General features: G+C 51.6%; 1 protein-coding gene across 4 annotated transcripts in view; it reads right to left on the reverse strand.

The window, feature by feature from the left end:
- NOS1AP (nitric oxide synthase 1 adaptor protein) overlaps positions 1–13684 on the reverse strand; it is a gene marked incomplete at both ends in the record, with an annotated part of 36904 nt that extends 23220 nt beyond the window's left edge. For all 4 annotated transcript variants that reach the window (XM_080624153.1, XM_080624151.1, XM_080624154.1 and 1 more), the window contains 2 exons: positions 3493–3564; positions 13580–13684. In XM_080624153.1, the coding sequence (XP_080480279.1) occupies positions 3493–3564; positions 13580–13684 (177 nt within the window). The remainder of the gene's footprint in view (positions 1–3492; positions 3565–13579) is intronic.
- Positions 13685–16336: the final 2652 nt, after the last annotated feature.

Below are 16336 nucleotides of genomic sequence, written 5' to 3' on the forward strand. Positions count from 1 at the left end.
ATGGGCAATCTTGGTCAAAAGGGTGCTTTGGTGGATCCGAGTTTATTGATTAAATACTCACCACAGGATGAGATCCTGACCTATTTCATGCAATCAAGTAGGCAGCATGTTGTTAGCAATTATTACTAGCCATTATTTTATTATGAAGTTAAGTGGCACTGGTGGTGCTGGGAGAAATACAGTGAACTTGCTCAGAAGTCTTCACCCTTTTTACTGCGATTGTCAGAGCTCTGAAAGAGCAATTGAAATTATTACGGATATCCCTTCAGTTCCTCCCAGATCTAATACAACATAATCTTGCTCATCTCAGAAAATCACGTCAAGTCATTAGCTCGCAGACAATTCACCTCATGCCGAGTGCCACGGCTTGGCAAAGAGCAGGCTGTGCTCTTCAGGCAGCCAAAGCCTGAGTATCTCTCAGCCAGCCCACTGCCCACCATGCAGGTCTCCCATAGGAGCCAAGGGAGGGCTGTCCCCAGGCAAGGCTCTCATGCACACAGGGCCAGCTCGCTTTCAAATCCTGCTCCATTTTATGTCGGGTACAGCCATGCTGCTCCTTGCATGATGAAAGTAAAAGAAAAAGAAGACATCACTGTAAATGACTTAACACTTTTAAAAATTCCCCATGGCAGGAACAGGAGTATTTCAGAAATATTTTAATTAAAAGAGCGCAATATGACACCAGGCGCTCTACACAAATAACTGGCCACATGCATCAATTTTCACACCAGTCCAACTGTGCATGTGGCTTGCAGGCGATGCAAAATCTTATTTTAAAACAAGCTAGTTGAAATTCAAGAGTTTTGCCAATTTGCTAAGATCGAGCTCAGCTATGCAAAGCAGCAGAAGCCCTACAGAATCAGATGTACCTGACAGAGTAGGAGGTGTAGAGGAACTATATTTTAAAGCGTTTGAAATGCCTCCTTGTTTTGAGCCTGCAAAACTCAGCTGGACTCTTCCCAGAAACAGCCTGGCAGAAGACTTCCACAGAAGCCGCTTTTAAGAAGCAGCTATAAAGGATTTCATGCTTTCTGGCACGAAAGAAAATCTAGATTAAAGCTGCACTCAGTAACACAAGGATCAAAAAAAGGATGATCCCAAATTCTCTAGAACAAACGCACCAAGCCCCAGCTAGGTAGTACTGGCAGCACTGGAGACATGCCAGGAACACAAAGAGGAAAGCATTTGCGTACATTTACATCATGACAATATTAAAAAATATATAGTTATCGTTGTCATTTATAGCTGGGAAGTTGCATCAGTTGAGCTCTTGCTCTCCAACTCCCTGTACAAAGTCCCTCTCAACTCAGATCCACAAAATGGACTAGATTTGGACTTAATATATACATCTTGCTCTGGTGAAGATGTTCTGCCATTGCTCTGCTTTGCTCGTGGGACAGTGGCAGCAGGGCGGCAGATCCCAGCCTGGAACAGGAATCTCAGCAATGCTGGCTATGCCTCCTCCCTGCCCCCAGAGGGTCAGGTCTCTATCTAAACAGGAAGCCGTGAGGAAGACAAGCTCAGCCAGGCTCAAGATGCTCACCCTCCAGTCCAGATTGTCAGGGAGGAGAAGCGAGGCAGCTGCTGCTCATGGCCCCATTCCTCCCTGCTTGCAGCTCAGCACAGGCAGTTATGGGGGGCTTACAGGATGTTCTCTCCCATGGCACCCCCACTGTTGGGCAGGACACTTCCCCACATCTTTGCATTTAGTAAATAGAGGCAAATCCCAGTGAGTGGCCAAGGTGAAGGCAGCACTGAGAAAGGGGATTTGCAGTGACAACTCCCCCTCCTTCAGCAACACTGACTGAACAAACTGGGACACAGCACACTCCTCTAAACTGCATTAAAACCATACAAAACCTCAGGGTCAGCAGCTGCTTCACGCACCACACGCAGAACCACTGCAGCTTGTTCTTGATGATCTCCCATCAGTTGCTTTCTGTGCCTAAATAAGCTTTTTCTTCCTCTGGTTTCCCCATGCCAATATTTGGGGATTACTTTATTCCTCAAAGAACACAACTACACTTCTGCTTTAAGAAGGACATGCATTCCTTGACCTCCAGTCATGCCAAAACCAGCCTCAGGCTCCCGCCCAGCCAGCAAATGCCCTTGTAGTGCCACAGTAACATCTTGCTGCTGGGTGCAAGGCCAGCGCAGAACATGGGAAATCAGGGAAGGGCTATACACGTAAACTCCCATCACACAAACTATCCTGGCATCCTCTTTACAAACAGCAACCCACAACAAATAAACAGACATTAAAAGTCTCCCTGGCAGATCCCATCTGCAAAATCATGGTCTTCCAATGACTTGCATCTCTCAACACCTGAGATCAACTCAGATCAGGAACACCTGAGTACACATTTTGAGCACATCATTCACCATAAGAAATCATTATTTTACCCTAATTTGTGTCCTTTCTCTGCCATTCAGAGCTTTATCTATTAATTTTCTAGACTATGCTTAAGAGTCTTCATATTGGTCAACACGGACGTTTTGGTGTTTATTTAGTCGGAAGGCTTTTTTCCCTAGGGTTCATCTAAGCCCTTAAAGTTGTCAGGCCAAGGTCCAACCACGGCCCAAAGAGCTGTCTCATGCGAAGAGCAATCAAGCTCCTGCTGTTTTAAGCCGGAGGGCAGCGAGCTTGCCGAGTGTGTGGCTTGTTTGCCTCCCAACCTGTCCTTGATCCCCTTCTAGTTGTGCAGGCGAGAGGCCAGGGATCAGAAAAGCAGCTCTTCTTCTGGCTATTGGCCAAGCATTATATGGCGAGAGCTCCCCGTATCCTGACTGTAATTATTTTGGGAAGCCAGATGACTTCATTGCCAGATGACATCCCCTGACCTACTCGCTGTTAGACAAGCTCGTTGCTGGCAGGCCCCACAGCTCATTACTCAGCGCTTTAATTTGCACATTGCCATTCACCGGGCACTAACATGCTGGTGTATAGAGGTAGCACCCGAATTTTCATGCAGCCGAAGTGCTTATGCAAGCAGTGAAACACAAATGTGCCTCTTCACAAGTACTTTGCTGTTACTTTTGAATTAGGACTGACACATGAGGGAATCCTCTGAATCATGGACACGCTACAGTTTTTGTCCAGTGCCAACAGCCCCTCATCCCACACTCACCTTCCACCTCATCCCTGCCACCACAGCACATGCTTCTGCATGGGACACGGCACTGTGAGCACAGATACAGCCCTGCTACCACTTGGGCTGCAGCTAACCCCAGCCACAGCACACAGGATATCAGGTACCACAGGCGACGGCTAGTGCCAGGGACGCTCAAACATAACAGTGTGGCACATGAAGCTTGCAGGCATTGTGCTTGGGTAACATGGAGAGCTCAGTGGAGAGAGGGACAGTGAAAAATACAGTTACGAATAACTTGGAGGACAGGACTTATGCGAGAGAAGGCTGTAAGTGGAGATGGGAGGACCGGTGATCCTGCCACCCCAGCACAGAGGGGAAGGAACATCCTCACCACACTCACCCTGATCCGCCGCATGGCTGTCACAATCTCTACCCGGCTGTTCGGCCGTGGCACATCCAGGCTCCCAATGTACTGAAGAGAACGAAAGAGCAGATTAGTCAAGTTTCCATGGCACCAGAAACCTCATGGTCCCACTATGGCTTCAACTGCATCCCCAGAGGGAACCCAGGGTCACTTCTGCAAAACTGGCAGCATTTTGCCTTGCAGCCCTCCCACCATGAAGATGTTCCCTCAACACAATGCTTTAAGGATTCAGCAGCCCTTATTCTAACAATAAAATAGCTTCAGTAATCAGGCCACCAAACCTCATTCATTTAAGCTGTGATCAGAGTATGTAGCCAATATCCCCTCAGCTGCACTGAGTCACCTACTATAGAACTGGATATTGGAATATCCTTAAAATAGCTGGAGCAACCTGTCCTGCGACAGGCCCTTCAGTGTTTAATTACAGCCCTGCCAAACCCTTGTCTGTTTTTGCAGAGCCTCCAGGCCAAGCCTCCGGAATAAAGGAGCCGCTTTGCTATTCAAAGGGGACCAAAGGCAGCACCACTGCGACCCAGCACGGAGAGATGCTGAACAAAAACCTTTTTAAAGATAAAATGGAAGAGGGCAGGTTCAGAAGAAGGTTCAGAAAACAGACAAGTAATGAAGAGTCAATGCTGAGCACTAAAAACGTATAGTTAGAAGAAAAGCATTTTGAGTCTATTTACTAGCCCCGTGTGCTCCCACGCTTCATCTCGACATGAGCGCTGACGTAACCCTCAGCAGCGCAGCGCAGGCACTAAACCCGGCAGGGCTATGTGTTCCTGTGAATACAGCCATAGCCTTTACTGACAGCATGAAAACCGAGGTCACTGGTTTCAAGCAGTATTGTGGAGATGGGTGCTTAAACTGCTGAACATGTGCTAGGGATCACTGTAGAAGCAAAGACCATGGAGAGGGGTTATTTCTCACCCTGCTGACTCTCAGCTCGTTTCCACTGGGACACTGCTGTTACCTCTCTCCATGGCACAGCCCTGTGGCTGCATAACCACACCTGGGCTTTGTGTGTGCGTGCTGTCCCAGAGAGCCTTCCTTGTTAACCCTCCACATCCCAAACTCAACAGGGCCACCCAACTGGTGCAGCCATCCCCAGCTGCATGGCTCCTGCCCCGCTTGGAGATGGGGCAGGCGTCCGGTGATCGGCACCAGGCAGCCAGTGCTGAGAGGAGATGAGGATATAAAAATAAACACCAAACAGCTGGCGTGTTCATCACGTGCTGAGCAGGCTGCCACGGCACAGGGCAACTTTATGTAACCAGGAATTAAAGCCCACGATGCATGCTGCTGGCAAATGTGGCTTTAGCTGCCCAGACCCCAACCACTGACTGCCCAACTGCAAAAGCACAGGTCTCGGTAAGTTTTCAGTTGCATCCCCTAAACAGAGCCTTCCCACTCCTCATAGGTGCAGGTCATATTAAGAAAAGCATCTTTGATGTCAATCAATTCCCTTTTCTTATACAAAGCCTGGAAACCATCAATAAAAAGTAGGAGACGACAAGAAGGGCCAAGGCCACGGGCACAGGGTCACCACACAGTATATAAGGAAGAGACCTTTCCCCACCTTTCCTGGCCAGGCAAAAGTCTCAGCTGCATAGCACCTCTCCCACCAAGCCTTCCCATGCTGCTCTTCTGCAGAGGACCACCTAGCACTGCTTTCCACTCAACTGCAATGGACGCTTCTTAGCTTAAATGACAAGGACAGACTTTTGCAGCCAGAGGATGCCTATCTTCTACTAGCTATTCCTGACAGCATGAGATCACTGCCAGTGGAGGGGTAATCACTTCTCCCTGTTTTCCTTCCCCAGGCAAGCACAGAATGCAGCCACTTGCAAGAACAAGGTGAGTGCTGGCAGCTATAAGCTGGGCAGAAGATGGCCCCATCCACCAATGGCTTCCACAGCCACATGAATTCGAGCAATGCCAACCTCCTGGCTGATGACCACAGCAGCAACGCTCAGTCATGCCCACAATTGCATGTGTGAGCTTGGGAGGTCCGGGCTGCCCCACAAGCGAGTGATAGAACAGAAACCAGACACCTCCTGGGACTAGGCAGCACCTCCTTGGATGGCCCTCCTGGGAAACAGCAACAGCAGTAGGAATGTCTTGAAGCTGTCCTATCTACATCCCTTTGTTCAGCTATTCCCATGTACCCAAACCAAGGAGCTCCAGTCACAAAGCATGGAAGATTTGCCTCTGCTCCTAAACTTGGCCTCCTGCGCATGCTGCTTCATCCCGCACCCTGTGGGAGTGTGCCCCCACCAGAGCCTGTGGCACCTCCTGCCCCAGCGTGGGCTCACTTCACACAATTACTGTGCTCACAACTCCGAAAACACCCACCTCTTCCTCCGCTCTGGAGGCAGGTATTTCTTGCTGTTTCACTAAACTCAACAGATGGACAAAGTCTCCGCAAATTATTTTTGCCTTCCGGGCATAAATCACACAGGGGAACTGCACTGCAGAGGAGTAACCCTTCACAATGTGGTGAATGCTGCCCAAAAAAATGTGCACTTGGAGGTCAGCCTGTCAGCTAAACTACGATTTCCCAGGCAAGGAGGGGGATGGCCTGAGAAATCATCTGTATTTACCAGTGATTTTCAGGCAATAAGTGCATTGAGGGCTGCTCCTGCTCTGCTCTCCTCCAGCCCTCAGTCCTCACAGCACTGACCTTCATTCTGGGCAGAGGTGTGGGGAAAAAGCAGGCAAGGCAGAGGTGAGGATCAGCAAAGCAGCAGGGTACAGGACTCCCCATTCATCCCACTCCAATGCTGAAACCCAGCCCCAAGGACCCCAGAGCATGGGGGCTCCCAGACCCCAGGCATGGACTTCTGCCTTCCTCTATAATCCATGTGCCCAAAGCAAGGTGCCAGGTGCAGCAGTGGTCCTGGTCCCCACAGGGGTCCATATCCCAGCTCCCAAGCCTCAGGCCAGCATGTGTGCCAGCGTCCATGCCAGCAGGTTGACTCTGTGGGAAAGGGAGGCAGCAGGGCTGGGTCTGAGCATGGCAAGGAGAAAGGAAGGTGCCCACAATAAAAGGAAGGAAAATAAAGCTGTGTGAAAGACAGCTGACAAAGAAAATGAACCCATGAAAGAGCCCACCCTCTCCAAGCCCTCGGGAACTGAGGGGGAAACCATATGTACGTATGCAGGACACAGCTCTTCCAAATAACCACCTCCGAACCCATGTCCCCACCACCCTGTCAGTGGATGGGGGGCAAAGGTGGAGCCTCCCTCCTGCACTCAAGAGCCAGGCAGGCTCAGAGGGTCACTGATCCCCATGCTCTGAAGGCAGGAGGCATGGCTGGCAGGGTGCGGAGGGCAGCCCCAGGCAGCTCCCTTCTCCCTTTTAGGAGAATTAGGAGAAGAATTCTCCCAATTAGGAGAAGAAAGGCCACTCACCCATAGAGCCAGTGAATGGGTGGCCAAGGGGTCCGTTCTGTAAGGAGGTGCTCTGGCAGGCCCACAAAGGCAGCCCTCGCACTGCAAACAGACAGAGCTGCTCGGGCTGTGTCGCCCAGCAGCACAGTGGGCAGGCACAAAGGACCTATTCTGCAGGGTGCTTTCAGTTCCCCAGGCGCCCTGCTGCTCCTCAGCCTCGTGTGTGGGATCCAGCCTTCCGTCGGTGCTTCCAGGGCCACTCTCCCTGCCATGGCTTGGTGGCCATCACCAGCCGGGCTTCTCAGCACCAGAAGGGAGCTTGTCTGCTGTACCCCTCCCATGCAAACAGGCTCTCCTGTCTGTCCCAGGCAGGGCTGGAAGGGGTCTCCAGACACAGTCCACACCATGCACCCTCTGCCCATGACTTACAAAAGACCTGTCCAGTCCAAGGAAACACCAGTTCTCCCTTGGCCAGAGGAAAAAAAGAAAACAAAGGAGAGCATTTTGCCAAAGCAGTGTTTGCACAAGTCACTTAGTTTCTCATTTTCCCTTAAGGTTGTTCAATGCTGCTTGTTTTCTACTCTGTCACAAGTGAATTTTCTTGAGAAGCTGCTTTTTGTGTGACAGGTGGCAGATATTTTCGGAAAGCCAAAGGCCAATTGCATCCCTGACAGGGAACACCTTCCAAGGGGTGTTGATGAGATCCCTTGCAGGTGATGGGCAGTGGTGGGCAGCAAAAGGCTTTCTGGAGAGTAGCTGCCACCTTCCTGAGGGAGGCACATCGCTGCTCTGCCAGCTCAATACTGTGTGCAAAGGTCAGGGCTGAATCATATCCAACTACCAGTGGGAGCACACATTGCCTGGCTACTGGGTTTCCAGCTTCTAAAGCCACCCTGAGTTAGAGAGCTTGCCAGGGATGAGGAGCCACTGCTTTGGCAGAGGAGCTGCGGGCAGGCAGGCAGCAGGGCAAGTGAGACAGGCAAAGGAGACAGGCTGGCACCAGCTCAGGCTGGGGCATCACACCAAGGGCTATACAGCCATCCCCAGGGACAGAAGAGTCTTGTCCAAACAGGGGATCCTCAGCCTGGGCTGTGGGGGGATTACTGGAGGTACCAGCAGCAGGGTTGGAGACATCAGATACAGGCCACAAGTGTCCGAAGGTTTCTGCAGAATCCAGGGCAGTGTGAGGCTGCACCAGGTACTGAGACATTGGCCCCATGACACATGTCTGAGCCACAAAGCGAGGCCCAAAGTGCTTGGGCACCAGTTCTCACCAGGTGCTCCAGGACCTGAAGCCTCTTTATTTCCCCAGTGCCCTGTCTGCAGCCTGGCTAATAAGAGCTTCTTCCCAGGCTGCTGCCATCAGGCAAAGCAAGGAGAAATCCAGCTCCCAGGATTTTTTCTGTCCCAGTGCTCCTGCTCTCCTGTTGTCCACACACAACCTGTGCCCAGGGAGCCAAAGGGCCGGGCTTGCACAGCCCAGCTCTGCCCTACACTGCAGGAACACCCGGCCCTGCTGGAAGGAAAAGGGGGAAGTTTACTCAGACTGCAGTGGTGCAAGTTCAGAGGCCAAAGGGGGTGGAAAAGTCGGCATGCCAGCTGACTTGAATGGAAAAGGACCCCACCTGTCTAGCCTGAGCCCAGTAGGAGGGTACAGGGGGCTCTCTGTTGAGCTGGAGGGCGTCAGCCCTGCTCAGACCCTTTAACAGGGTTCTGCACCTTGAGGACACCAAGGTGCCCTCAGCCCTGGGAGCCAGGTAATTTAACATAGCATGTCAGACCTATCAACCCATCAGAGCTACACAACCAGACCATTGGCATTAACACAGGGACACCTCATGCCAGGCAGCGCTGATCAGTCTGATGCCCTAAGGATATTAGTGCTTCTCTGCCTGCTGATCCTACAAGTGCTTGCACTGCCTAGGAGGTGCACAGAAACACAGAGCTCTTGGAGGTCCCAAGACAAGATCCAGCACCTATCAAAGCCATGTGCACAGCACCCACCCTTACCTCTCAGCAGCCAAAACAGGGGCTCATGTGATAATGTGAGACACCTTTGCAGCAGAAACACCAGGGCACAGGGTGAGATGGCGCAGTGGAAGAGCTGGGGTTTTTCCATACCAACGAAGCAGGGCTGTCCACTCGCTCCTGTTTCCACACCCCACCCAGCCCACAGCTGCCCCCCACACAGGGGCTGAGCTTCCTGCACTTACACCCAGTTACAGCCTTAACAGGCATTCCATGGACAGGATACAAGGGACCTGAGCACTTCAGCAGCCAGAAAAAAGGCTGGGAGCATCCCACTCCCATTGCATCTTCCTCAGGGCCTTCTGGCATCTGTCGGAGCCCATGCAGTGCCCAGCTGGGACCCACAGTCTGGGCACACACAGCTCTGCCAAATCCCAGCAGAGATTTTCTCTTTTTCACTAAGAGCTTCACTAAGCAGCCTGTGAATTGACTTAACAAGTATGGCAGAAATATGCCACTGTTTCAGAGGAGAACTTGTGTGGCACTTGGGAAGGTTATTTATAGCCTCGAGCAAGCAATCCCAGGCTAAATCACACTGCAGCTTTGCTCTGAGCTGAGCAGCCCTGACAGAGCAAGTCGTACTCCAGAGGTGCCAGTACAAACAGCCCCCAAACAAAGCCGCCAAGTCACTTCCAGCCAGCTAAAGAGGTGCAGAGCTTCACATAACCAGTCTTGAGCTTCCCATTCCTCCAGGAAAACTGACCTGCTGGGTAGGGAGTCTGAAGCAGAGATGGGAAACTGAAGACCCCATCAGAGCTGCCTGCAATTCTACTCACTTCTAATGCTTTTGTGTATGGCCCCTACATACACAACAAAACACACAGGAGTGGAAACACACATGCACTCACTACTTAGTGTTCACCTGGGGCTACAATCCTTTTCCTGATAAAGGATTTATCTTTGCAGCAATCAGCAGGCACCTCCAGTGCTCACAGCCTTGGAAGGGCAGCGGGCAGTTGAGCTGAAGGTGTTCATAGGAAGAGATGTGCTAAATCAGACTGAAGTCTCTTTCATGTCCCATCTCCAAACATAGACAGCAGCAGATGCTTGGTTCAACTTCAGTTTCCCACGCAGAAAAAAGTACTGACAAATACGAGAGAAAATGCCTGGTTGCCAAGATCCCTTAAGGGAAAAAAAAAGAAACCTGCCACCCAAACCCCCAAACCCCACCCGCTGCCCAGAAGAACAGCATTTCCCTCCCAAACCTCTAGTGTCACATTTGTCTGCAAACAGGTCTGGTATCAGGAAATCCAGGTTTCAGGACGCCCATGGCGGTCCTGGACTGAAGGCAATGGGTCTGCCCAAAGACCAAGGTTTACTTAGACAGCCCCTTCTCCCCACACCTGCAGACGAGGGTGCAGCAGAGAGGGACCTTACACCCATCTGCCCCTTTATTGGGAACCACACACATTAGGATACTGCGAATGGATTAACGAGTCCCAAGACTGAAGGACTGACATCTGTTTCTAAATAATAGGTACATGGGATCTTGCTCTGGACCACAAGATCTCCAGGGCAGGAGGAAAGCCTAGCCCACTGAGCTCCCGAGCCAGTAACAACTCCTGAGGGGCCAGTAACAGCTTCACTGTGCGAACTCAGCAGCACCCAGCACCTCTGTACTCAAACAGACTGCAGGTCTGGCACTCCAGTGACAGGCTTCACCACCCCATTTACCTCCTTCTACATGCTGATCTCCCTGGAGGCGTTGAACTAGCCTGAGTCATGATCTCTGAATGTGCAGAATTGCTCGTGTTGCACAAGGTGGCCCTTGGGTTTTGTTCTGCAGCACTAAGGGTTTGAGAAGATAAGGAGTAAGCTCACATCCCCCTCCTCCTTGCACAGACTGGAGGAGCTGTGCTGGGTGGAGGACAGGAGGCGTCTTTACTCTCTATATATCCATTTATTTAATCAGAAAACCACTGCACAAGTGGGAATTTCTGTCCACTCCCCTGCACCATGCTGCAGCTCCCAGCTCTCGTCCAGATGCTTCAACTAACCCAAGAGGCCAGGCTTTTGATTTTATTAAACATTTTAGACCACAAGACACAGAAGAAAATGAATGTCCTGCCTCCCCTTGGAGACAGCTCCTCTGATTCCCAGCAGCCCAGCCAAGGCACCTCTGGGACACAGAAGTGTTTGGTGCCAGGAGAGGTGGCCAATGAAAACAGATCCAGAAGTGTGAAATCTATTACTATTCTAAGAAGATGGAGTGGGATTTTCCAACTATTGGATTTATTTCCAGAAAATGGATTAGCATAATCCTTAGAGGACAGTTTGCTCAGACTTGGTGTCCCCATGCCAGAGCATATGGCTCCAAGTGACTTCACTGGGGACAAGCAACACAAGTCTCCTGACAGCATTGCATGTGACAGCACTTCTTGCTTCAGATCGAGTCCATCACTCTGTGCTGGAAAACGGCCCAAACCCTGATTGCCCGCAGCTACCCAGGCCAGGATGCCAGGACTCTCTCAGGAGAAATGACACCATGGATGCCAGTTGCTAGTGTTGAACCACGATATACCACTATGTGTACCATTTAAAGACAGCAGCAGACAGCGTAGGTCTGAATGTAAAAATAAAAGTAAAAATTAAACCAATCAATCAGCACACACCAACTCAGGCCAGCATTGCCCCCCTGCAGTGAGCCCGAAGCAACTTCGTCAGGAATTCCAGGCTGCAGGAGCGAAGAGCAGTGATTCAGCTGCCGAGGGCTGTAACACCGGGATCCCCACCACCCTGACTAGCAGCAATCTCAGGAGGCTTTTAGGAGACAGGCACATGAGTCCCAGCACCCCAGATGAGCATTTTTCTTCTTTAATCTTCCCCAACGTTCTGCTCTAAATCAGTTTCTCATTGTTGTGACTTGCACTGGATGCCTGGCCAAAACAAGAGCGGCGCAGGTTTAAACACTTGGGATTCTTGGGGATAAAAGGAACTAAAGCAGTAAGCATTTAATTAATCTCCAGAAATCTAATAAAAGGATGGAGTAATTGCCTAAGCCATCTGTGTTCTGTGTCTGGCATCAGGGACTGCTGGAGAAGCCCACAAATTCGGAAGCTGGGTTTCGCACAGACTGTGCTTGGCATTAACGCATGCCACAGGATACCAAATAAGAGAAAGAGGAGCTAACAAAGACTAATAGGCACCACCCCATTAATGCAGCCAGGCTGGCAGCATGAAAAAGAGATGATCCATGAGCAGACCGAGGGGCAATTGAAGCCCTTCCTCACTTCTAACCCCCCAAGATGGGCCACCCAAAACTGGCATAGAAGAGGTACATGGGATTTAGAAAGAGAGATGCTTTCAGCTTCCCTGCAGGCAAGGAGTGAGCAGGTGCTGCCAGCAATCAGCTCCAACAATCCAGGAGCAAAAGGCTGCAGAGCTGAATTTGAACAGCCTTTCCCAAGAAACAGTTGCAAAGCAGGTTTAAGTTTGCTCCATAAACAACTCCTCGGCTGTTTTGCTCTGCAGCACAGTGCCTGCGGTCAGGTGGGAATGGCCTCTGCAGAAAAACCCTCCCAGCCCTGAGAAAAGGCGAAAAATATCACACCCTGCAAGGAGCCGCAGCCTCGCCCCAGGGCATTGCACACAATTAGGTACCAAAATTGGGATTTATTATTTTTTTCCCCTGCCAACACACGTGCTCTGAGGACAACGGCATGTGAGGGATGCTTGCCTCCCTGCCACTCAAAACTGTTGTACACTGGGCTTTTCCCAACTCAACCTCACCTGAGTATCTTGTCAGTGTGCTAACTGTATCCCCTGGTAACAGCAAAGGGAGCAGGATTTTATGTTTCCCCTTTACAGATTTCATGGCCAGCTACTTCTCAGTTAGCTGCTGGCCAGTGCTACCTGTTCAGGGCTGGGCAACACGGACAGGTAACTCAGCTTTTCCCAGCCTGCTGTGAGACTGCAAGCGCTCAGCCTGTGGGAAGCCACAGCCTAAGTGAAGTAAGAATAAGAGGTCAGGAAAAAAAAACAGGGAAGAAAGAAAAAAAGCGTGCTTCCTTCCAAATCCACTGGCAAGAATGGCTTATATACATTAAGGAGAAACAGCAATATTTTATTTTGGGCGGGCAGCCCTGACCTCTTGCACTACACCTCAAATGGCATGCAGTCTTTCCTTCTGCTTACACGATGAGTTTATCCCATCAGGGAGCACCAGGGTACACGGCATCCTGCAGACACCAGCTGTCCCCCATCACATCAGCACTCCAGCGTTACCCACCGCACTGGGAGCACAGAGCAAAGCCCGAAACCGCCGCTCTTTCCCGGGGAGATGCACACACACGGGAGAGTTCATGGCTCTCTGGGGCCAACATCCCTCAAGAACACCCCGCAGACCCATGGAGGGATGCAGGGCCAAGGAGGAATGCTCGGGTGAGGCAGCAGGGTGACCCCGCTCCAGTTTCACCCATCCAACCTGCTCCGACATCCTTACGGGATGGGCGGGAAGCCTCACCCAACTCTTTGCAGCTGAGTTCGGGGAAGAGCAGGCAACGCCAGCAGAAGAGCTGCCGGGGGAAGAGGGGGAAACCTAAAGCTATGCGAACAGAGAGCTGGAAAACAGGAAAACCCGAGGGGTTGGGGTATGAGCGCTGGGCAGGGACCCTCGCGGAACCCCTCCGAGCCCGCCGCCCACCTTGGCCTCGAAGCAGATGCCGTGCTGGAAGGCGTCCTCGTTGTGCAGGGGAATGCGAAGGTCGTGCCGGTCGTCCACCAGGTTGTACTTGGACTTGGCGGGCATGGCGGCCCCGCGGCGGCCGGGCTGCCCCTGCAGCGCGCCCGGCGCCGCCGCGGAACCTCCGCCCTTCGCCGCCGGCCGGCCCCGGGGCGGGGACGCGCCGCCGCGGAGCGCGGAGGAAGGGCGGGGAGCTGAGGGGGTCTGGCAGTGCGGGGCTCCCCCCCTTGCAGCTGTAGGGGCGGGGAGGCGTTCCGAAACGAGCCCCCGGAGGGGCGCTGGGGATGGCGCCGCTGACACCTAGTGCGTGATGCCGGGTCTGCACCCATCCCCGCCGAAGTTCCAAACAGAGGAAACGGGCTGGGGGCACAGCTCAGCCCGGGGTGCGCTGTGGAACGCCGTGAGGCCTCCCCGGGCACACATGGCAAGCCCTGGGTTGGGAGCGAGAAACGTGTCCCTCCTCGCTAGGGGAGCCTGGGGTGCTGCAAGCGCTCAAGCCATCCATATCTTTGTATCAACACCAGACATGATGGAAATTGAGCAAGCTGGAAGTAAAAAATCTCCATCTTGTGCTAAATGAAAGGCCAGTCCGTGTGATCAGACTAGACCCTATTGTGCCCTACTTTATGAAATCCCTAAAAGCTCTTAATGTGCTCACACACACACTGAAAGCACCCCAGAGTTGCTTTCCAGCTGTGCAGGGACCCAGTCATATATCTCTGACTGCAGGTCCAGGCTGTTTCACCCCTTACCCACACACACAGAGTACACCCTAAGGTATGGCTGCATTCTTCAGCGTTTTAATACCCACGGATGCTGCATAATCACTGCAAAGCTCATCCCACTGCAGTATGGCCAAAGAGTTCACACTGGCCTGCACACATGCCAGAGGCATCATTTGGAATGAGCCTTTCCCAAGACAGATGCATTCCCCCACTCCACAGGAGACCCATATTTCCCAAAGCTCTTGCCCCACCCTGTTTGTGCAGTCCTACACACCAGAGTACACTTCCTCTTCTAAATGACTGCAGTGCAAACCACAGTGCTGGCTTTTGACCCTTCTCTGAGCGTACAGGGCCATTGATTTTTCAGGCTGAATCACTGTGGTGAAACTTTGAGTTCATAACATAGTTCAGAGCCAGCCACAGAATTTCAGCCACATCTAAGAAATTGTTGTTCTCCTCAAACTGGATCAGATTTTCTGCTATCCCCAGCAGCTCAGATAACAGGCTGGTCACAAACAGGTGACAAGGTAAGAACAAAGGTATACACTCAGCTATACCCATGAGAGGTATATGAAGACAGCCACTGTGCTGTCAGCTTCCACATGCTAGGCCAGGCTCAGGGTGAGATCACACAGAGCTGTCAGTACTTGAATGAATTAATCAAGGGATGATTTCGCACTGAAGGCAAGCTCTGGGTTCTTGAAAACCTTTGTTCCTTGTTTTGTAAGGTGGGCAAGGTGTCAGTGCTGCTGCGCCAGCTTGGTGACTGTACTTGCAGAGATTCCTGGGCAGAAAGGGTGAACACCCACGATGGACTTAGGGTCACTTAAGCCTTGGACAGGTAGATGTTAGTGGTGGGATAGTCTTGAGCCCGGATCTGTTCCGTGGTGCTTGATGCTCTGAGTTCTTACAGAAAGCTTCTGTTTACCTCTAGCAAAGGCTTAGCTGACAGCATTGAAGAGGTCCCAGGTGCTGGAAGTAATTCAACCACTGGAGAAGTCCCCTGTCCAATGCCAGCTCCAAGCAGGATAAGCTTCAGGATGAGAGCAGCAGCTCAGGACTGTGTCTAGGTGATCTGAAAGTATTCCTATGGACAGAGATCCCACAGCTTCTTTGGAGCCCTGTTGTTGTGCTAGATTTGCTTAAAGTTATGCAGTCTGCCAACTGCTGTCTTTCCACAGCTAGCAAAGACCCATAGATTTAGTGAAGAGCTGAATTTCTGCGCAGAAAGCTTGCAAGCATCTCTTCAGTGAACGGTGCCTTCAGGGAGGTTTTCCCCAGGTGTGTTCGATAGAAAAAGGCTTCAGAGACTGGCAAACAAACGAGCTCCTCCCAGGGGGTCCCAGTGGGTTTACCTGTCAGCACTGTGGCAGCTCACAGACCCTTGTGTCGTGGATGCTTTGGGCAGTCCCACACCCTGCTCCTCTGCCTCTTCTGCAGTGACAGTGGCTATTCTCACAGACTGCTGCAGTGCCCAGAGTCAGCCTGTAGACTGCCCTTAAATACTGGGGGTGAGCCAAAGGACAAGCCTCACTGCAGTTACTTCTGGACTCTGTTAGTTGGCCTCTAGCACCATCAACTCAGTGCTGCTGCACCATGTGGAACAGCAGCCCTGGGAGGGAAAGCAGCAGCTCTTCCTGCAACCAGTTTGTCCCAAACCCCACCTGCCTGTTACCCCGAGCATGATTAGGTGGTACTTGCTGCATCAGGCAGTGATCCAAAGTCACACGGGCTCTGCAGGTGGCTTCTCATGGTGTCTTTTTTTCTGGGATTCCCCTGCCTTTGCACTATGCCTGCCAAACCATCACCTTTTCTTGGAAGAGCCTTTCTTGGCTTTTGATCCCAGGACATTGAGACTAGTCCACCATCACCGTGCAAAAAGACACAGGAGATCCCCAAAGAATAGGAAGAGGATTGAACTCACACTCTTGTTTGCCCTGCAAGTGCAAGAACCTGTTTCCTCCCTTTCCAAATCAATAATTAGAAACCCTGG

This window comes from Psittacula echo (assembly GCF_963264785.1).
Source record: "Psittacula echo genome assembly, chromosome: 7".
NCBI classification, from domain to species: domain Eukaryota; kingdom Metazoa; phylum Chordata; class Aves; order Psittaciformes; family Psittacidae; genus Psittacula; species Psittacula echo.